This window comes from Phalacrocorax aristotelis, chromosome 9 (genome assembly GCF_949628215.1).
Source record: "Phalacrocorax aristotelis chromosome 9, bGulAri2.1, whole genome shotgun sequence".
In the NCBI taxonomy this organism is placed as follows: domain Eukaryota; kingdom Metazoa; phylum Chordata; class Aves; order Suliformes; family Phalacrocoracidae; genus Phalacrocorax; species Phalacrocorax aristotelis.
In genome coordinates, this window is record NC_134284.1 from 2,943,517 (window position 1) to 2,967,228 (window position 23,712).

At 36.2% G+C, this 23,712-nt stretch overlaps 1 protein-coding gene across 1 annotated transcript in view; it reads right to left on the minus strand.

Annotated features, from left to right (window-relative positions):
• Nucleotides 1-23,712, minus strand: part of RYR3 (ryanodine receptor 3) — a 254,437-nt gene that overhangs the window by 100,610 nt on the left and 130,115 nt on the right. Inside the window, exons 33-40 of the mRNA XM_075103206.1 lie at nucleotides 23,538-23,624; nucleotides 22,944-23,170; nucleotides 21,108-21,909; nucleotides 20,389-20,589; nucleotides 19,696-19,798; nucleotides 15,631-15,768; nucleotides 4,610-4,883; nucleotides 2,625-2,739 (exon numbers count right to left, since the gene is read on the minus strand). Of these exons, the coding sequence (XP_074959307.1) occupies nucleotides 2,625-2,739; nucleotides 4,610-4,883; nucleotides 15,631-15,768; nucleotides 19,696-19,798; nucleotides 20,389-20,589; nucleotides 21,108-21,909; nucleotides 22,944-23,170; nucleotides 23,538-23,624 (1,947 nt within the window). The remainder of the gene's footprint in view (nucleotides 1-2,624; nucleotides 2,740-4,609; nucleotides 4,884-15,630; nucleotides 15,769-19,695; nucleotides 19,799-20,388; nucleotides 20,590-21,107; nucleotides 21,910-22,943; nucleotides 23,171-23,537; nucleotides 23,625-23,712) is intronic.

Consider the following 23,712-nt stretch of genomic DNA (forward strand, 5'->3'; position numbering starts at 1 on the left):
ACAACAATACTGTTAAAAATTGTCATTTTACGAGTTCCATATTATTGACAAGAACATATATGAATATGGAATACTAAAACTTTCACTCAGTAAGAAATAATTTTGAAGTAAAATGATTCAATTCTGACAGCCAAAGGGGATGTTGCTCACGATTCTACGGAAATGATGAACAACCAACACCAAAAACCAACATGACATTAAGATTCCAAAATTATAAGATCTAAAGACACAGGCTTTAAAATAACTATTTTACGCACAAAGACACACATTAAAACCTAACAGTGATGGAAATGGTGAAAGTTTGCCCAAGTATTTTTTGGAATATACATTTCGCCAATGAAGTACCTTTCCAGCATCTTGTTAGCCAGTACTAGCAAAACACCTCTCAGGTACTGAGATACCTGCAGACACACCGTATTCCACCGATCTCCTCATCTATTTCTGACTCATTTATTAACAGCACAGCTGGAAAAAAGACTTGCATAAACTTTATTCAGTTTCAGCTGACAAGTTTTTTACCTTCTCATTGTTCCTTCAGAGAAGTGCGAGCTATAACACTCTCACTACATGTCTCAATACATGCCTCATGATAAAATCACTTAATCCAAGAAGCTGGAGATCTAGCTCCTACCATAACCTAGGAAAACGCCCAATCCCTAAACCAGAGGCTACACTGCATCATTGCTCATTCCATCTCTTGAAGCTGTAACACTGAACAGAAAGAAACGGCCATGGAGCTGGAAGGAGAAAACGAAAGGGAACATACTAACAAACTAGCCCTGAGGAATTTGCGTGAGAGGAGGAGGAGCAGTGGTCTAGTAGTGCCTGATGCCACCACTATACTTGACCTGCATATAACCGACAAACTGCTTATAAGTGAGAATTTCAAATGAGTATATAAAACCATAGCTGGCCAAGGCATACTCACTGTTTCTGGCCCCCCTCCTTTTCATTTAGAAGAATACTTTACTTGGCAGAGTGAAAGACCCACAGCCTGCACAAACATGTACCTTTTCCAGACTGCAACCTCGTGGTTCTACCTAGAGTCAACAATCCTTCAAGTGAGACTTCTCTGCCAGTAGGAGTTAAGCACACCAGCAGAAGATCAACACACAGCAGAGGACAATAATTTTGAAAGCAATACTTTCTCTCCCTGCAAGGTTGCAGTTCCTATGAAGGAAACTTCAGTCTTGGAACTCAGAAGCATCACTTCTCTGTCTGTACAGTTCCCTGCCCAATGGTTTGTTCTGTGAAATCACCCCACTGCAATATTTAAAATCCCTGCTAATGGTGTGCAAAAATCTTTGTTAATGAGCCTTGCTATGTTATTTCATAACATGACTGTAGCCCTGTGACTCAATAAGAAAATTATGGGTTCTGAATCATGAGTATCTGGACGTTTCCTCACTTAAGGAGAAAATGAGGCACCAGAGTCTGGAATAGATTGAGTTCCAAACACATCCTATTTCTTGTTCATACTACTTCATAAGTTTTCCACTCCTATGGTGGTTGTTTTGGGTTTGTTGGTCTTTTGGGGTTTTTTTGGTTTGGGGTTTTTTTTTTTTGTCACCTTTCACCATATGTACACCTTGTAGTAAAACCAGAGGGTTGTGAGACCTATAAATTAGCAAAGTATTAATCATTTTATAGTTAACTGTAGCTTGCTTTGAACTCAGATGTGAGCATATTAAAACAGAATAACTAAAACCAATATGTGAATACTTTGTAACACTGTGATGATACAGCCAGACACAACATAAAAGGATTTTACAGCAGTAGATGAGCTATGTGACCAAAGAGGCAAAGAAAGAGGTGGGTAACTGCACATAGAAGGCATTCAAGTAATGAAAAGTTGGCAGACATAGACAAGACAGGATAGTAAAATGGGCTGGAAATCGTTCCAAATACATAAGAATGAGTGGCCAGGCAAAAGAAAACAAGATAAGCAAGACTGGGATCAGAGGAGACCCCTGTTTCTGGGAGGGAGGCAAGAGCATAAAAACATCTGGCATAAGCAAAGACAAGACAGAAGAAAAGCCTGCTTCACTTCTGACTTTCTTCAGTAGCCTAAATGTCCAGTTAGGCTTCTCAAAATTTATGCTACTCTGCCTTTAAACTAATACATATATATTCAAGCATAATGCTAAGAAATGGGAAAATACAACACTGCAAGAAACTTATTGCTCAATTCAAGTATTTCAATTTGAGCGTTCAAAATCAAGTTGGTATTAGTCTCTTATTATAGTTTACTGCTAATAACACTTTATCTAAGATGAAGAGGTATATACTTCCTAGCAGAGTTACACCTCCTATAAATGCAGCTAACATATATATTTAATTTAAAGTAAGAACAAAACCTTTTGAAGTCCTATTAAAGACACATGAAACACCTATAATCTCTCACTCGGTTTTTAAAATCAAGTCCTAAAATGCTGGGCTTCCCCCTCTTGTTCTATAAAAACAGTTCTATTTTTAAGATTAATCAGTATTTCCATTTGGACAAGCAAAATCTATCTTACATCAAGGAGATCTGTTTTTCTTCAGATACTTCTTCTTAAACATCCTAGTATACTTTTGGAAAAGTTCAAAGTGCAAAACACACAATAAAATTACAGTGAAATTACCTGAGATTTATCTCCTCCAAGCACATTCACCATCACATCCATAACAGTCTCATGCATACCCAAGACTCTCATTAAGTTAGGATGCTGATAAAACACCTTGTTGTTCATTATATCCCTAAAATGGAAGAAGAGGCAACAATGTGTTTTTAAGAAACACCATTTTAATTTAAATCAATGATGCATTATTAGAGTTTTCAGAAATATGCATTCACTGTAGTAATATAAGTTTAAATTCTTAGATTACAGCATAATACTAAAACACCTGACAACTAAATGCTTCACATTTCAATATGGTGTCATTCCTCTCATTTTCATCGCTTCTATATAATAAGCATCTAATCTTTTACATTGTTTCAAACTGGCATGTCTTCATCTTTAAATTGCTCTTACCATCTGTTCTGTTTAAAGAAAAAATAGATTCTGTGATGATCTAAGAGGAAAAGAATATATTCTCTTATGTTTTAAGTAGAGAACGGGGATCAAGAAATCCAGATCTAATCTTGCCTCTACAGTAACACCCCTTAATTAATTTTCTCCGTTCAGAAAGTAGAAGACAATAAAGAGACTTAATATTCAAGGTTATCTATTAAATGCCTTTCATCAATATTTCCAAAACTAAGACCGTCTGTCAGAAGATGTAAAATGGCATACAGTCCCCTTAAATAGGAATATTTTAACATCTTCACTCTGCCCACCATCCTCTCAACATGTTCAAGGATTCGCTATATTAGTTTCATAATCCAGAACATAATCTATGCGTTTCAATAGGGAATCCAGGGATTTCTAACATTTTAGGTCAACCTGTTAAAAAACAAATGGCAAATAACAGACGTCATCCCTGCTTTAAAGAAATACGGAAATCTGAGAATGGAAGATGACTCGTAATAAAGCACCTCTGTGGAAGGGTGCCACGCACAGGCTGACTTTAGACAAAACTCACCCTTTCCCCCTCTTCAAATTCTCAGCAACTTTACAAACTCCACATCAGGTACAAATTAGGTAATACTGCCACATACTAACTCATGAGTTGTTACCATGACTTGCTCAATTCAACTGAAGAGGTTGCAATTTTTACAAAAACAATACAATTTTTATGGTGAAATAGTAAGAATAATGGAAGTTCCTTACAACTCTTGTAAAAGAGAGAAATTGTTCTATATTCTTGATGAAGGACAAATAAATACAGTTCTCAGGTAACTGTACTATCATTGTCTCTCTTTTTAAATCACCATTTTAATTGAAGTAATTAATTTTCTGTGAATTTTTTCCCCTTCCAACATAAAATGTCCTAATCCAGCAATTATTCACATAAGAGGAGTAACAGACAGACAGGCATGCACCGTAATACTGCCGCTTAACAGATGTAATTTCATAGCAAAGATATAGAAAAAATATTCTTACATTAGCAGGCATTACATAAAGGCGATTTCTTATGATTCTAATATTATAAAGGATAAAATAAGCAGTCTTCTCTGTTCAAATACCTCAAGCTGCCACTGATGATGACATAATATATACTAACCGGTTTGAAATATTTCAGATCACAACACCACTTTGATGGTTCTACCTAACTGCGTGCACAAATTTTCCAATTAAAAAACCAGCAAGTTTATTCACTCATGACCTTTAAGTTTGGGAAAGATGTAATATTGACACCAATAAAGATTTAAGTTATCCATTTTATCCACAGCCACTAAAACCTGTACTCTGACGAAGCTTTAAACACTAGGATTAACTATAGTAAAAGGAGTCCATTTTCTTTAGATGAGAAAATACCTTAGTTCAGAGAAATTTTGATACATTTCATACTGCTAGAGAGACCAGTTGGAGTCATCCTGGAAATACCTGTGAAAATGAAAATTTCTGGTACGTCTCTGCATTTTAGTACAGCAGTAATTTTTATCCAGGATCTAAAACGAAAGGATTTACTAATGTAACAAAAAGCTTTACACAAACTTAAAAATAGAATTATGTTAATTCCGTACCCTAATCCATTAATCATTAGCAATTCCTCCTCTTTTCCCATCCTGACACTGAGAAGTGAACGAATCTGGCCCAGTGCTGCAAGCAGATTAATGGTATCCTTCACAGAGGCAGCACTAATAGTGTACGCTTTCCTCAGAGCTTGCAGTAGCTCACCAATGCTGTCATATTGCCTCCGAAGGAGGGTGTACATAATCCGAACTAATTCTGGATCTTGAATCTCATCTTCCTGGGACCAGCGCACCATAGTCTGGGATATGAGTTCTTTCAGTGTAGCTAAAAGAATAAGATACACAAAATGTTACTAGCTATTACAACAAAAAATGTCAAAAACATGTATTTTAGTAAAATATTAGGTAACCGTAGACAATGAGGCAGCTGTAAGAGAGCAAAAGAACACAAGCAGACTAAACAGAATTTTTAAAGTGGAAAAAGAATTTTTAGATCTTTCAAGGTAAGTGTGGTGCTCTTGAGAGAGAGAAAAACAAGAAACATCTACTTTGCGTTCAAGTCAATAGCAGAATTGTTGGCAATAAAAACTTCTTAGTTGATGATGACTCTAAGAATCATCTTTGTAAGTTAGATACTATATTTAAACTTCTGATTTATCCTTCATTTCTACATCAAGATTTAGAAAATAGCGCCAAATGCAGCACAAACACCTTTTCATTAGGAATGACTGAAATCTAATTTTATAATGCCAAAGAAACATAATATTTTTAATGATAATCAGCCTAGGTTTGGAATACAGAACTTGGTAATTAAGTTTTCAGTAAACAGCTTATTGGCTTACAAGTATGAGTCCCATTACAGCAGAAATAATCATGGATGTGAGCTCAGCTTGCCAACAGATTTTGCCAGGGGCGGGCGGGAGGAGGAAATAAAAGCTGTTCTAAACTTACAAAATTGCCAGAAAGGAGGATGAGATAGCTGCCTTTTTAAATCAAATATCCATTTCAGGGTGGCTGGAGCAGCTTTTGCTGCTCATTCACTTGATGAATATTTTAGCTATTTTCTTGTTCAAACAAAGGATCTACATTGTCTTCAAAAAGATGATCTACCTGGAAACATCTCAGAATTGTGTGATACAAACACAGGAGGAGCAGGAGATGCAAACTGACTTAGAATAGGGGAATTTAATCTGTATTTCCCATCTGTTTGGGGAAAGTCACCTGTCACTTTGGAATACACTTTCGAAAAAAAAAATTTGGAACTACACAACGCATATTGCTTGAAGCAGTTCTCTTGTATACGTTACACCTTCAATGACCCTGAAAACAATTTTTCTGAGCCCAGAGTTTAGGAAATTTACCTGAAAACTAAACACACATTCCAGTCCTTGTTCCAACAAATGTTCATCGTTGATATCAAGTAGAACATGAATAATCACCTTCCTTATTAAAACAATGCAAGTTTCTTTCCTCTATTTCCAGCAGTTACCTCTTGACTTTCCCAAAGTTCTTCCAATGGTAAGAACTGCCCTCTCCCAAATTCCAGCTCAAAAGTGTTTATAGCTACTGTATATATAGTACAGTATAGTGTGTATATATATAGTATAGTACAGTATATATGTAACTGTGTTCAGTTTTGGGCCCCTCAGTACAAGAAGGACATTGAGGTGCTGGAGCGTGTCCAGAGAAGGGCAACGAAGCTGGTGAAGGGTCTAGAGAACAAGTCTTATGAGGAGCAGCTGAGGGAGCTGGGGGTGTTTAGTCTGGAGAAGGGGAGGCTGAGGGGAGACCTTATCGCTCTCTACAGCTACCCGAAAGGAGGTTGTAGCGAGGTGGGTGTTGGTCTCTGCTCCCAAGTCACTAGCGATAGAACGAGAGGAAATGGCCTCAAGCTGCGTCAGGGGAGGTTTAGGTTGGATATTAGGAAGAATTTCTTTACTGAAAGAGTACCAGGCACTGGCACAGGCTGCCCAGAGAGGTGGTGGAGTCACCATCCCTGGTGGTATTTAAAAGACATGTAGACGTGGCACTTCAGGGCATGGTTTAGGAGACATGGTGGTGTTGGGTTGATGGTTGGACTTGATGATCCTAGAGGTCTTTTCCAACCTTAATGATTCTATGATTCTATATCCATTTATTTTTGTGCCTTCACTATCCTTTTACTTGCTAACTCTACAGTTTACTTAGTGATGTATTTATAGAAAACCATCATTAATTTTCAGATTTTGTTCAATAAACAGGCTTTTTTCTGTGGTGGCAGATTCTGTATTTCATTAAGACAGCCCTGTTCTTAGGGGAACGTTATGAACGAAAACATTAAACAAGCTTTGTTCCAAAACACTTTATAACTTTCTTCAGTCAAAACAACTTCTTCTTTCAGTGCAAGAAGCCAACCTCCTCTTCTTTGATTCTTGCACTACATTCTTTTTTTCTAGAATAACTAGTAATTTCCCATAAATTTCCAATTCATTGAGTGTCACTGATTTCTGGTTACATAAATATAGCATACTAGTTGTGTCAGAAAGGCAAAGATATTATTAAAGAACATAATTACTTATGCTGGCTTTCTGACTGGGGGGAAGGGATAAAGAGCAACCTGAAGTGGTAAACTCAAGGAGAAGTTAAGGTTTCCTACTGTGAAATTACATTAGGTCTTTGATAGCTCAGGTGATGGCCCCTCTCACAAGGCTAAAGGACAAAATGTGCAAAAATTTTTGTCTTTGTTTTACAAACCTAGTTTCTCATTTAGCACTGCCAGAAATATATGATTTTTCAGATTGAAAGGAATATTGCTTTCAAAATAATGTAATACTTTGAATTTTTTTTTGTTTCATGAGGGAAAATACCATATGATTCACTCCAAATAGATATTTTGTACTTTGGTGACAAAAATATTTGCATTGACTCAGTTATGAGGGTGATTTTATACACTCGAGTTAACCCTTAGATATTTATAGATATAATGAAAAGATTATTACATTTTTTAGTACAAACATAATATTCCATGCAAAACACATTCTCAGGAAATGAACAAATGAAAACCAAATTGTTTCCCTAATACTGAATTGTCTACGCAGAGGTTCGCATATGTAAGTGCAACAAAATAGTCCCATGTTTTTTAGAGCTTCTCTCTGGAGTTTTGAAAATGTTTCTCCATAGCAAGTGTTAGCGTTTCTTAGGTTTTAGTACCTTTGAAGGTTTTGATTTTTTGATTCTGAGATGCTTTTAAGTAGTATTTAGTATATTGCTATATGTAATTATTTTTAGGCAGTATGGCAAATAGCCTTAGCGAAATCAATTAGCCATGTCCTTGCATGGATGAATTTTTTGTTGAAAGACAAGAAACAGAGGGTAGAACTAAATTATAGTGGTTACTAAGAGGGAGAAACAGCAGTGAAGTTCTGCTCATATCTGTGCTATGTTCTGTGATGTTAAGCACCTCCCTTCCCTAAAAGACCTAAGAAGGAGGTAAGCAGATGCAAACAAGTTTGATGATACAAAGTTATGAAGGATAGGAGATACAAGTATAACTGAAAAAAAAATGCACAACTTAAAAGGACAAATTGGGCAATAAAATAGTAATGAAATTCACTTTAAATAAAGTCATTGTAAATAAAATGACGTAGGAAAATAGAGTCTTCATTTATTAATAGAACTATGAGGTGTAAACAGAGATAAGATCTGGCAGATGGATCCAAGAAAATCACAGAATCACAGAATATGTGAAGTTGGAAGGGACCTCTAGAGGTCATTTGATCCAATCCCCATGATCAAGGAGGGCCACCTACTGCCAGTTGTCCAGGACTGTGTTTAGATGGTTTTTTAATATCTCTAAGTGGAAGACCTCCCTGATCAACTTATAAAAATATCAGCCTAATTATCAGTATCAACTCACATCCACAGGCAGTCAAAAAGATAAAATAAAAAGCCAGGATTTATTAAGCAAGGGGCAGTTAAAGCAGAGTACATTATGCCATTATGTTAATCCCTAGGTCAGTCACCTGTTTTCATTCAACCCTAGAGGAGGTCATAAAATGAAGCCTGTTCACAAGAGCTAAGCCAAAAAAGAAAAGTGTTTCTGCACATAATGGATGACAGAACCCTGAAACTCCATGCCAAAAATGTGGCAGATGCTAAAAGTTAACATTTGCTCAAGTGGAGACTACGTAAATATATGTCAGGAAGATGCAATAGGGATATAAAATTATAATCCTCTTTAAGACTCAGAAAATCTCCTGAGCTGAAGATAAAACTTGAGATTGGGACAGCATTAAAGTTCTAAGTATCATAATCTGATTGTTTTATTCTCACTTGTCCCTAGATAAACATTTGTGGTCACTGTTTGAAACAAGGTTGGATTGATCTGAATCGTTACAGCCTGTCTTACCCATCACATCATTCCAAAACTGTAGAGTCTCTAGTGCTTCTAGGTCCGAGTATATAAGGCTCGTTCCAGGACTGATGTCTTATCTGAATACTTCTTAAAGATACAGAACTTTGCAGTCCAGTTTCTGCTGCCTAAAACTAGAGACTTCTCAAGTTGCTGCTCCCAGCCACTTACATATACTCGCCCACATCTAAGCAAAGCAGTACATTCTCAGGACTTCTAGCTGAACTCCTGCAAAGGGGAAAGCCAGAAACACTTGCAAAATTTGACAAACACTTTATTAATAATCCTTTAAGAGGCATTAAAGTTAAAAAACTCAGGAAATAAGAATATAGTTCTTTCTAGGCTGCTCTTATGCCTCCTGTGTATTTTAGTTTAGGTTTAGCAGCTCTTGCTTATAATCTCTTTTTCTAATCAGATGCACTGTAACAGTGATCTGTCATTTCCTCCCCTCTAATCCATTCTACCCTCTTTTGCCCCATACTGAAATGGAGAAGCTGCTGTGTTTGTTGTACTTGAGGAAAAGCCTCTCTTTGCAACTCAGCCAAAAGATGAGAATACATGACAATCAAACGTGATGACCCTAGCACGATCTCAGTAACAGCAATAGTCTGATTTTTTTTGACTGCTAATAAATCACAAATGTACTGTATTGCAACCAAAAGGTCTGTAGCCAAAATTTAAAAAACAAGAAACAACAACAAAAAAATGGAGGTAATAGCCAGTGGGAAGTCTATTATAAGTAACAACTAACAAGTTAATATACTGTGGTTTCAGTGTAAGTAGCACTCCAAGGAAAAAAGTCTCAAAGAACACAATCTATGATTCTCCAACTTAATGTTACAATTGCATCTTTTTTCTTTTCTTGAACATGCAGTGGGTATTATTCAACAGAGACTTATTCTTTTCACACATTCTCATACATCCACACTAAGATTTCTTTGAAAGATCCATGGTTCACTCTTTTAATGTGGGAACTGAATTAGGGTACTTGCTCAAGCCAGTAATTTCTATTTCTTCATTTCTGTTCTAGGACCAGTAACCATGTGTGCACCTTCAGAATATATGGTTCTACACGAAAGATTCATATTATAATAGCAGATACCCTCCCTAAGTTCGAAGCACCTGAAGAGCCATAGTTAGGTGAGCCTGACAGCCATAGTTTCTATTCGCAAAATGCATGAACAAGGCCATGGAACTCCTTTCATTCTTACCTACAGAAAAACTAAAAAGCAGACATATCAGTCGCTGTATTTATTTAATAAAGTCTTTGCATTTCTTGTGTGTAAGGGGTACTACCCCTTTTATCACACCGCAAGCCTATGGCTTGGGGAAGGAGGTGACTGGGAGGCCAGCAGATTAACCTGTAACAGAAGCTGGGAGCAATCTCAATACTGGGCATGGTGACATTGATAACAAGCTGAAATAGTTGCTAATGTTTTTCCAGTTCTTAAGTTTTAACAAGAAATTGCAGTGCCTTAACTATCTTTCAAGGCTGCAGATAAGTGCCCCATACATATGCCTAAATTATGACTTACAAAAGTCCCACCATCATAATTAACAGTAATTTATTGCCTCAGTGTGTTTATTCTCTAAGTTCTAGCTTGTTTTTAAAAACAAATTTTACTAATTCATCATTAAGACTAGTTTAAATCACTGACATTTCTCTCCTAAGATAAAAGTCCATTTGTGATTAGATATGAATGCATGTTTAGAGGAAACGAAGATTTCTTTGTAGAAAATAGTTCCTTCCTGTGAAAATTCATATCCTGAGTATATATCACCAGACGCTCAAGGCCAGAGACTTTTACCCTTGGCAACAGGCACATGCCATGCATATCACCACCCTTTTTCAATGCACGTAAGAGGACTGGGGTACCTCAGACGCCCATTTCCTTTCAGTCTCTGAATTCCAAATTTCTTGAGGGGTAAAGGGGAAGTGCACACATGGACTATTTATCTCACATCTCCATCTGCAGTCAATGATATGATATAATATCAATATTACATAACTTTTCATTATCCTTTGAAGGACTTCATCCATATCCATAGTTGTACTATGCATCACTCCAAGAAGCCCAAGCCTGAAGAGATTATCTGAAATTTCTAGAAAACCAGACACTGTAGAATCATTTGTCCAACCTGCATTTCTTGGGCCCCAAAGCTCCAGTATACGAAATATGTAAACCGCTCTGTTCCAAGGACCAAATACTTTGTGCCTGAGGCTTTAGGAGTGAATGCTTCCTGAGTCATGACAACAGAATCCACATGAAGCCTGAAGAAGAAATGATACTTCCCAGACACTGAGTAGGTCCTACTACCATTAAAGAGAAAACAGATGCTAACAGCGGAGTCACTGGAGAACAAAACCCTTTTTCATGCAGCACATGAGATTATTAGAAGATTTACTGTATTTACAATCTAGTATCAAACTTAACAAGACCAAAATAGATTTTCAGGGCAGGATAAATCCTCTCCATTGGTTTACAGAACAAGCAGATCATGTAAGAGGTGTCCTGAGCTATAAAATAGCATTGCCGTCTAATCTCACACAACCCTTGATGAAATTATTAAATCTGAGATTAAATTAATTGTTCCAGGTCTGTACAAGGGACTACTGCCAAACTGAGCAAGCTGGAAATAGAAGAGGAGCACTTACTACCGTTGCTGTTTGGACAACCAACCTCAAGTCAGTTGCACAATTCTGCAGATGATATTTGGATGGTGTTATAGAAACTTAGAGCTCACAAAACCCAATCTTGATTTGCAAAGGGAATGAGAAAACTCCGCAAAAATTTATGTTCTAAAGGAAGACCAGGAGGAATTTGGCTTTTTGCCTTACTTATTCCTCACCATCTATAGTTACTACTAAGTACTTAAAACTCATAAACGTATGAGAGCAAAGACAAAATTTCTGAGATTCAAACTGCACATCAACCTCACTGGGGATAATACATGGCAGTGAAAGCCAGGTGAGTTGCTCAAAGAGGCTAAACAAAACGCTCATGCAGATGGTAGAGGAATTGCAAGCACAGAACCCATCCCACCTATTTAGACCACGGACACTCCTCCTGTGTTAGGGAACAGGGTATGACAATGTACATGTACAGTGTCCTGTCAGCTGGGCTAGAGTTAATTTTCTTCACAGTACCTAGTATGAGACTATGTTTTGGATTTGTACTGAAAACAGCGGTGATAATGTGGAGATGTTCTGGTTGTTGCTGAGTAGCGCTTACACTGGCCAAGGACTTTTTCAGCTCCCCATGCTCTGCCGGGTGCACAAGAAGCTGGGAGGGGGCACAGCCGGGACAGCTGACCCCAGCTGACCCAAGGGATGTCCCACACCATGTGACATCATGCTCAGCATATAGAGCTGGGGGAAGAAGAAGGAAGGGGGGGATGTTCAGAGTGATGGTGTTTCCCTTCCCAAGTCACCGTTACGCGTGACGGAGCCCTGCTTTCCTGGGGATGGCTGAGCACCTGCCTGCCCGTGGGAAGGCGTGAATGAATTCCTTGTTTTGCTTTGCTTCTGCGTGCAGCTTTTGCTTTACCTGTTAAACTGCTTTATCTCAATCCACCAGTTTTCTGACTTCTACCCTTCTGATTCTCTCCCCTGTCCCACTAGGGGGGAGTGAACGAGCAGCTGGGTAGTGCTAAGCTGCTGACTGGGGCTAAATCACAAAACCAGGAATGCTGCTCAGAATAAAAAGGTCTGTGATTTCAAGTGTTTTGGGGTGTTTATGTGCATATAGGTATGTTTGTGCATATATGTACCCTAAGAAGAGGTAGTAGTAGGAAGGAACGTGAACACTCGTTTTGCTAATAGTCCTTCCCTGCCACAATAAAAAATTTATTAGAGGAAGTAGAGCCAAAAGAACAAAATACCTCCAAAACACAACTTGAAATAATGCAGATATTATATAATAATGACAAATTCCTGTCTTCCATTTACAAACAAGCTCTGTTTTGCTCCCAAGTAGCAAAGAGGTTGAACTAACTTCTGTGACAAACATTACAGGAAGGTACCTGTAACATTTTTTATGTTTTTTTTATTTCAGTGCATCCCTAAATTAAAAGTAGCAGATCTTTGAGACACCAGTAATACATGCAAGAGTTTATTTTCAACTATCCATTGCTAAAATGACTGCATGCAGTTATCAATTACTTAATGCACATGCATTATTTCTTACCTTGGTTAATCAACTAAATAATATTCTTCAAAGCATTATAAAGAAAAGACCAGCTGCTATACACGACATTCCTCTGTGGTTATGGACATGCTTGGTTTCTCTGAAAATCCAGCTTTTCAGAGAACCAAAACCAGTTCACATACAGTATAGCACTTCTTATAAGCTCTTGCAGCATTTACAAGTTAAAATTGATTGAATGCAGTACAAAAAAAATATTTCCTCTATATAAAGGTATATAACAAAACATATTACACCCTGGAAGTGTTCAAATACTTGCTGGATAATGCTTCTGAATCCGGTTGTAAGAATATGAAGAAAACTTGCTGAAACAAATTCTTAGTCTCCTTTTCTGCTTGTTTTATGCCATTAGGCATGGTAAAGTAATAAGGCAACATATATGAAATATGGCAAGCATATGGCATTTGCATAAAATCACATTTGTTGTTATTTATAATTTACTCTTCTACAGAAAATAAACTTTCCATCTCTTTGTATTACAAAACCTATGAATTACAGCGCTAAGTTTATCCTTCATTCCTCTGTGTATGGAATAACCTTGATCCAACTCCATTTATGTTTCTTACAAGAACTAAATTTAATTCAAGAGTAAAAACTTTCATTAACATCTCTCAAGCTTTGCACGCTTTCTCATAATACAATATACAAAATAGATATAAATGTTATCAGCTGATACATACATCGTATGAATCAAGTCCAACCAACCTCCATAGTTTCTTGCAACAAGTAGTGTCAGGCCTTTTTAAGAAGAAAGCTCATCAACCTATCTGCTCAGCATCAACCAAGAGAGAGCTTGGGCTGTTTGGTCTGGAGAAGAGAAGGCTCCAGGGCAATTTCATCAATGTATATAAATATCTGAAGGGAGGATGTAAAGAAAAGGGAGGCAGGCTCTTTCCAGAGCCCAGTGACAGGACAAGAGGCAATGGGAACTCACTGAAACACAGGAGGGTCCATCTGAACAACAGGATACTTTTACTGTGAGGATGCCTGAGCACTGGCACACAGTGACCAAGGAGGTTGTAGAGTCTCCAACCTTGGAGATATTCAGAAGCCGTCTGGACACAATCCTGGGCAACCTGTACTACATGGCCCTGCTTGAGCAGGGGGGTTGGACCACATGACCTCCAAAGGGCCCTTCCAGCCTCAGCCATCCTGTGGTTCTATGAATTCCTGCCACCGGGCATTACAGATATGAAAACAGAGGAATAAAGACTCTATTGGCTTACTCTTAAACATGATTAAACTAATTAACTTTAAATAATTATTGTATTCTTTCAACAGTTACTCTTAGTTCTCTGTTGTGCTTATTCAGCTGTGCTCGGTGGAAGGATTGTTTTCAGTGACATAATATACATTCTCCCATATATATTGTTCCTAGGTCTGTGGATTGTCTCTCATCCCATTAGTTTCAAAACATACACACAGATTTTTCCAGTGTTTTGAGTTAAATATTTCTATTTTTAAGAAATGTTAATAACTTAATGTTACTCAGCCAACACACAGGGATATCCCAGTCATCTTCCTCTACAATATTCTGCTGCAGGAAGGACATTAAAAAAAAATTTCTGCTAAACGGTGTCTGTTCTTCTCATGTATATTTAAGCAACATGAAAGCTCACTGTAAAGGGCAATGAGATTTATAAACTAAAGAGAAAAATCTTCAGGCAAACTGATGATATCTGCAGTATTTTTCTCTGCTCTCTTATTTTAGAGACACATTTTAAAGATCTATAGAAGCAAAGAGCAGAATAAAAACCAGCAATACAGCATTCTGGAAAATTCTGTTAACTCAACCATCTATGAATACAGAATTGATACTTGTGAAAATATGTTATTTCTGTTTACTAAGGCAAATAAATTGAATATTTCTTTAAAGTCAGAAAGGATATGGTATGTATATATATGTACATGTATGTGATGCTTGATGTAAATTAGAACAAGTTATTACTTTTTAATGAACATATATATTCATGATTGTCAAGTGAAATAAGTGAAAGCCATCCCTTTTTACACAAAAAACAAGAACTGTGAAACCATTTTGTCACATATATCTTGGTACTGAGATGCATACAGCTCCTCATGTAGCAAAGAAAAATTACATGGAGTTAAGCTGTAAAGAAGAAAGTTTTTGCATTAAAAAAACAGCATATAAATGGAAACTTCTCAAGGTTTGAATGCTTGAGTCTAGATCATTGTGCCATAATTAACTTTTTACATTTCTTTGTAACGAACATGCAAATTTTCAACAGCAGAGTTAATTATCTGGATCCAAAATCTTCCACCCATTTTAACTTCTTGTCTAACAGTGCATCTAACATGTTGTGTAGGATAATTGTTCTAAGAGGCAAAAGGAACTTAAACATGTAACCTTCTTCTCCAGCCCACTATAAAGTTTTATTAGAAAATACACTCTTGTTGACTGAGTACACCTTTAACACTTGCATCACAAAAGTATTTATGTGGAAAAAAAAACTTACTAGGAGATTTCTCTTCTTCCTCCTTAGGTTCTACTTTTTCTGCTTTTGGTGGACCTTTGATTTTGTACATTAATGAACGGAGTTTGCCAGTCAAGGAGGAATCTTCCTCTTCCTCTTCCTCCTCTTCTAGTGGAATACCTTGGAAAACCAGATAATAAAACTGGTTAAAAACCAGAATTTAACCTTTGAAGATTAACTCCTTCAATATTTAAATAATATTAAAGTATCTGCAAGGATTTTTTTTACCCAGCAAATTTTATAAAGGAAAAAAAAAATGTAGTAAGGGCAGCAGCTTTAACATGCTAGCTACAGTAGGACCCCTCCAATTATGCTTATGTCAGTACACATACTTATATCCAGATTTATAGTATTATTTTTTCAGTATTAGGACCAAAGAGATGGTATTTTTTGAAGATTCTACTATGGCAATTAATTTTGACTCAGAGTCATATTTGATTAAATATGCGATCCTTTGTTTCATATTGCAGAAAGTAAGGTGAAGAAGTATATGGCTGTATCTCTCAACATGGTACAGTTTTTCAGTCGAGATATTTAGCAGTCACAAACAAACATATTAACTGAATTTAAAACTGTAGGAAGGCAGATGTTCAGAGATTACACCACTGATATATGTTTTTCATTAAAATATATACGATGAGACAGGATGTCATTTAACAACGTAGTTTAATAGAGTCCAGTTGACTACATTGCTTCACAACCAAAGCATTTTTGAATCTTTCACGCTTCCTAGTGAAGATCGGATCCTACACGTGTTACGTGCAGAAGCACAGAACACCTAAGCAGGTTCCCTTCAAACCAGAGCTAACTGTGCTGCGTTGAAATGTAACCTTTCGCTGTTCACCGTTTTGCTGGTGAAAGTGAAACTGAGAAAAGGAAAAGATTTCCAGACAGAATACTGAACACATACAAGCTGGAGCAGAGGGAAAACAATAAACTGCAGAGGCTAAAACTGGTATTAAAAAAAGAAATTAAGAAAGGAAAAAAAGAAGTGAAATGTGGTATCAGGTTGGGAGAAACTTTGCTGCTGGCAGCTACCAAGGGGAAGGAGTTTAAGTTATGACCAGAAGTGACTAAGTAACTAGGAAGAAAAAAAATTCAGAGGCAGTGGGAGAGAATGAGAGAACTAGAAATTGAAATTTGAGACTATATATGGAATTTAAAGAAATGGGAAAAGTGAGACTGGCTAGACAAACTGAAAAGCTACGAATAAAGGAAGGCTACAGTCAGAGTCTGGAAAAAGTAAGGATGGGAAATGTATCCAATAAGGAGAGGAAAGAGAAAGCAGGCAAGGATGTTAACCAAAGCAAGAAACTGTCTGGCATTGAAAAGAAAGTTAGGCCCTGGAAGCAAGACAGAGGGACTGGGAGGAGAACTCTTGAGAAGCTGAAGTGGACAGACAAGAAGAAATGCACTGGAATGATGAGTTAAGACAGTATTGGACTGGAGGAGATGGCGTCTGCAACCGCTGCAGATGGTGTCTCATTCACTGCTCCATATTATTCATTATTCATTCTGCATCCTCTTAAGAGCTGCAATCCATTCAGAAGCTGACCATCTCGTGTTGCTACCGGCTAATCACTTAATTTAAGTGGCAGAGGTCTACACACTGGAACAGATGGTTCCAACCCAGAGAAGTGTCAATTTGATATTATGCAGTAAAATATGTTGTAAATTTGGTTTGTTTATAACCAAGAAATTACACACAAAAAGTATGACAGAGGACTATTATTTTGCTGGTAAAATTAACCACTCACAGGTAGGACATTGCTAGGATTAAGACTGCCTGAGTAACTTCAATTTAGACTATTTGGGTATACTCATTATGAAGCAGCCTTTAATTGCTTGATTGTATACATATTTTTCCACTTAGACTGCAATGAATACTTACTATTAAAAAGCTGATTATATATTCCAAGTGCAACTCCTATTCATTTTCTCTGCAGCTGTGATTGCTTAGTACTGATTTTCAGTATGAAGTCAGGACACAGATAATGAGGAGCATTTACCGCAACGGCCACCTATGATAAATCTGTACAATAAAGAATACCTGCTTAATAGTCTTTCAGACTATTGAGTCCTGATTTCAGCTTTTCACAGCATCAATTAGAATGCAGAGGATCATTAAACTGTTTTAATTTTCTCTATTTTGTTCTCGCTCTCATTCAAAATACACATTTAGAATGTAGTAAACAATAATAAAACTACACTCGTAAAAAGAAAAAATACCACAATCAGTAGGATTTCACCTCATGAAATGGTGAAGAGTTATCAGGAGCTAAGTTAACTCAATAATACTACTAGCAACAGGATTTCAAGGTAAAAAAAATATATTGCAGAGTTAAGAAATTTCCAAACAAGTTGGGGGTCTTCCATAATCTTCATCCTGGAGTCTCAGAGAATGCTCTGATGCCAAACAGGCATTATCTTTGAAAACCAGAGGTCAGATCAAGTGCTAACTAACTGAACAACGGAGATGACAGTAGCTATCTTAATAAAAATGGGGAGAAAGAGGAGTAGCTATGAGGATATTAACTATTCACTTTAACACTTGGTAGAAAAATGCTGGAAGAAAAGAAACAGGGTTTGGTAAGCACTTAGAAGCAAGAATAAATAACAATAAACACATGAATGTCAAAATCAAATTACATCAAACCAACTATATTTCCACCTATAATGTAGCTAACCTTACAGATACAAATCTTGAGTTTAAGGACTTCTTACTGTCTTATACAACCTCCTCAGAAATAAGCTTATGAAACACAACCTAGATACCTACTGACCTACTCATCTTTGGCTGAGGCTAAGGCTGAGGTACTTGAAAATAGTAATTGGCTTATCACGAAATCACAGCTTGACAGCTGTTGGAGATTCTAATAGGGTACTCAGAAATAGCAGCACAAGATGAAGCCTTAACAATACAAGCACAGAATGGTACGGGAGGATACAAACAGAAATCACAAACTGTTAATTACACGTTACTAAAAGAATGAAATTCCATGAACTGGGTAAAACTGGTTTTAGGGATAAGTGAAGAAAGAACTTGCAGGCTGTATTAGTAAACATTTAAAAGTGACCTCAAGCAAACAGAAGAAGGAGGAGGAGGAAGAAGGAACTATTAAGATTACCATGCTCTTTCTGGGGAAGAACTAGAGACGCTGTCAATTCACTGTAATGAACCTGTCGCCTTCTTGAACAAGATGGGTGCCATCAACCATAGGACCAAGAAGTGCCTGCTAAGAGTGGCTACTAATATATCTACCAAGTAGGTACATATGAAAAAGCTCGTGTATATCAGTTTTAACTGCATAATTATTGGGAATGAGCAGTAATGGGAGTAACTGGATGACTCAAGACTATAAATGTTAGTATCATGGTAAACGGACTAATAATTCCATGACTGTCTTGATAATACTAAGATCTCAATAGACTAACAAAAGATTTTTGGCATCACCTACAAAATGTGATTCCTTAACCCACATAAATTGTGCAGTGTATCTGATATAGCTCACCCTTAGCAAACCCTAAGGAAATGAAAATTCAATGGCTGGGGCAACTCAAGCTGTAATCTGCAGTGCAATATATCTTATAGTGATTGACCACCACAGTTATGTATACACCAGGAAACTAAGCTAAAGCAGCAGCACACCTCATCTAGTGTTTTTTATTACATTTTCTACTGCTCAACTTCACAGCAATAATGTTCTTTCAATACCTTTTATCTGCTGTACACATACACATGCCTATATAAATCTTTTAAGGTAATCCAACCTCCGTGGTTGGATAATTTTTATTTTTTCTAATTAAGTCTAAAATTGATATATAAACAGAATAATACCAGATAATATTTAATAGATATGTAACAATGAAACTGAAAACCAAGTGCAGGTTTCCTATATTTTTGTAATATACACCAAAGTCTGTCAGAAAAGTCACCAGTACTACATTTAACAAAAAACCCTCATGCTACGGGATTTTTTTTGTTCTTTTTTTCAGGTAAAGCATCAAAAAGGCAAACAAAAAACATAGCAGAATCCTGCCACTCACCACAGTGAATTAGAAGATCATCATGAAATTCATATAACTCCTCCCGAATCTCCTCTGGACAGGGACAATCCTCTCCCAGTTGAAAATTCAGCAACATATTAATCTTTAAGGGAATTAAAACATAGTTAAAACACTGAGATAACCTAAGACATATTCTAATATATAGCCATACTTTACCTGCTCATAATCAAATTAAAATAAAACACAGATTTCTAACACAGATTAAAGGAAATACTAAAGCAATGTTACTTTGTAAGCTTTAATTAGGATTAACATATAAATACAGTTACACTTAATAATAAAGCTATTTCCTGGAGATAGAAAAGACTACTTCCAATACATAGATGTCAGCACAACACTACCTTCATGCTAACTTTTAGCAACTAAAATAATCAAATTATCATCATCCTGAAGAACTAGAGGAATTTCAGCTCCTCAGCGTTGGGTCCTAATTTTCAATTTTTCTATATTGTTGAGAAATTCTAAATCAGCTTTGGTTTAGAGCTTGAATTCTGGAGTACAGGTATAAGCATTCTGACATTCAGTATTTTGTGGCATCTTAATAAATTTTATTTCAAATTCAGTTTTGGTTCTACATCAGTTCCCAATGGTAGCTTAGAAGTCAGAACTCTATTTTATAATCACAAAGATTTTTTTATTTATCTTTAGATTCAACCATTTGTTTAATATTACCTGTTCTTGAGGGGGAGACCGAAATTCTTTAGTCTTCTTGGCAGTCAAAGCAGCAGACATGTTCAAGGCTTGCATGAGTTCATTGTACCTGTATTTCTGATTATATTGCAATTTTGATACATAACGGTCTGCAAATGATACAATTGCTTCCACTCTATGTTGTAGCTCACAGTCACAGAAATAATTGAGTAAATGACACATCTAGGATAGAAAAAACAGACTTAAGTTCAACAGTTTGACAAACTAATTGGGGCAGAACTGCAGTGAATACTATACACTGCAACAGACTGTAAAAATGAGAGACTTTTTTCCCATGTTTTTCTTTTACACTGTAAGGGTTACAAAATTTACACCGTTTTATTATCTGATCAATAATACTATATTGCATTCACAGCCTTTCACTCTGTGCACTCAAAACATGTAGAAATAATTAAATCATAGAATAGTTTGGGTTGGAAGGGTCCTTTAAAGGTGTCCTGGTCCAATCCTCCCTCTTTTAAAAAACACCTATGAAACAAGTAAGTATTTTCAAATCTATTTTGGGTGTAGATACATGTAGGAAGAATTCCATCATCATCAAATTTGGTTATTAGTGTGAAGTTATAAGGCAAAGTGGAATAAAGGATTTCAAATCTTACAAACTAGAGAACAGACAAAAAGCACCACCTTTCTTTCAACAATAGTAGAACATATGTAATACATTTATATTAAATGGTCACCTGAAGCTTAACAGATTCTGGTAATCTTGTCTGCAGTAAGCCCTTTGCAGGAGTTTTTGTTTCTTTTACTGCTTTCTCTCCAGCTTCTACAGCTTTTTCTTCAACTTGTGTAACTTCTTCCTTCTCTGTCCTCTCTTCTGTTTCTCCCTTGTGATCCCCAAACACATTGGGATCAATGAGGAGTAACACTTGCTTCACATCATCGTCATCAAAAACCCCCATTATGAGCAATGTTGCTATCAGTTTAAGAACAGGAACAAACTGGAATGCAACCTGTCCTCCAACAGGGTCTCGTATATGAGTACCACTACACTGTACTGCCTCTGTTAGCATACTTATGGCCTTGGATTTAAGTGTATCAAGGGGTATCTCTGGGCTGGATGTCTGATGCTCTTCACTGGTCACAATAAAGCACGGAGTAGAGAAATTAAAGCCTGGTTTCAGACAAGTGCTAAGCCCTACTCCAGGTAAACCATGCTTCTTTGTTTCATCAGGATATAATTTAATAGTTCGAGTTTCATCTGTAACTGGAATGATAAATTCATTGTTCATCATAAGCTTGGCTTGCTTGGCATGTTCCAAATGAATACTAATGAGCAAGTCGTAGAATCCAGAACGTAGGAGTCCAGGTAAGTATTGATTATCTATTGTATAAAATAGCTGAGATATGTCCACGTGGCTACAAAGTGCATAAGCAACTCTAGTGTTACCTAGAGCACTAACTGAGCTATAGAGTTTTAAAGTGTGGTAGTGAAACTTCATCAAATCTTCTTGTTCACATAGTTCCAAAATATCAACGCATCTGTTATCACATAAAGAAAGAGAACACCAGTCAATCTAATGAATAATAATTTTGTAAAAGAAAAGTTTCATAATCTCTCCACATTTTGGTTAGTTCTACTTTAAACCATTAATACTAAGGTTGATACTGACTAATCTTAACATGTGCATCATTCAACCACAGTAAATGGTGGTAATAATTTTAAGAGATTATTTACAATATAGTACTCCATAGACAAAAAAAGGAAAAAAGTAAGCCAGAGAAGCTTCTTTGGAAGCTATGGTAAATTAGAGCTTGTTTTTAAAAGAAATGTATTTGGAATGCTGAAACTCTGCTGTAATACTGTTGCTAAACAGTACCTTTATAGTTAATTGAGGATTACTCTTTAATTTTTTCCACAAATATAGATTTTTTCTATTTTCTTGAATTCAGTTTTATTAATAAATAAAATTGGTTATTGAATTATTAAAAGAAGCTGCAAAATAACTGATGAAAGTACAGCAGTTTTATTTCTGCTATGCTTTTGCTTAGAGTTTCATCTTTCACCGGTTACGATATTTGATATTTGGGTACATCTTTATTACCCTCACTCTGAAGATAAAACCTAATTAAAATCTAAGTGAAGATCCTGTCAATAAGAATATAAAAACTTAATTTATGTAAATTCAGAGCAGATAAAACAGGAGTAGATTGCATGTTTTCATTACAGAAAATCTCAGCAAACGAGTACTTGCAATCTTCTTTATATTTGCTTTTTTCAAGCTGAGAAAATCTGTTTAAAGACCTAGAGATTTAGAGATATTATTCTATAATATAAATAGAATTAAATAACCATGTTTTCTCTTATGTATGCAAATGTCATCACTTGCCCTTAAAATTATGCAGCCTCTTGTTTCTGCTTAAATGTCACAAATATAATATAATAGCAGATAAGATCAGAAATTCTAAACACCTCTAGTGTAAATATTCTCCAAGGCAGGTTTAACCAATACCCAGATATCAGCTTTCAGTACATTTTGTCCACATCAAGTCAATGTAGTTTCTTCAAAATGTACCTGTTTTCTTCCGGGATATGAAGTGCCATCATCTGCAGAGGTTCCAAACACTGCACAACCCAGCCATGACGTTCACTGACACGCTCAGTTTCTACTTTTAGAAAGTTGTTTGGCATCCTACTCCATAAAACAGGTGTAATTGTTTGCACATCAAGGCGAGGGGGACACTGAGGAACAGGATTTCTTTCTTCACTTTTAAAAATGGCGGCTGATAAAGGCATGGTATTCTGAAATGAATAAATGTATTATAATTATTTTTGTAACATCTAATTATAAATACATCTATAATGCCAAAAGGAAGTATAATTTATTGATAGCAAAGAATGCATAGAAATATATGTTATTACAATTCAAAAAAAATCAATTTAAAAAACCCCAACATTAAAGGGTTTAGTTAACTTTATTTTGACAAATGCTGTTTAGATTTGTTGAACAATTAACTTCATATAACAATTACATTTATAGAAGTAAATTTAGAAGTCAAATAAAAAGTCACGCCATTGATTTAATCTTCCCAAACAAATTCAACTGAGCAAGAACTTCTGTGGCAATAAACATATTTAAAAGAGAACCTTTATAGAAAGTATTTCATACCTTTAATTTACCAAGTTCAAACTGAACCAAGTTAGTGCTCGTAGGCTGTACAAAAGTTGCGGGAAATAGCTTTGTGTTTGGTTCAACCTAGAAGAGAAATGAGATTTGAAAATTTAAAAAACTAAAATAGCAACAGGAATCTTCTCCCAGAATGATATAAAATAAATACTATATA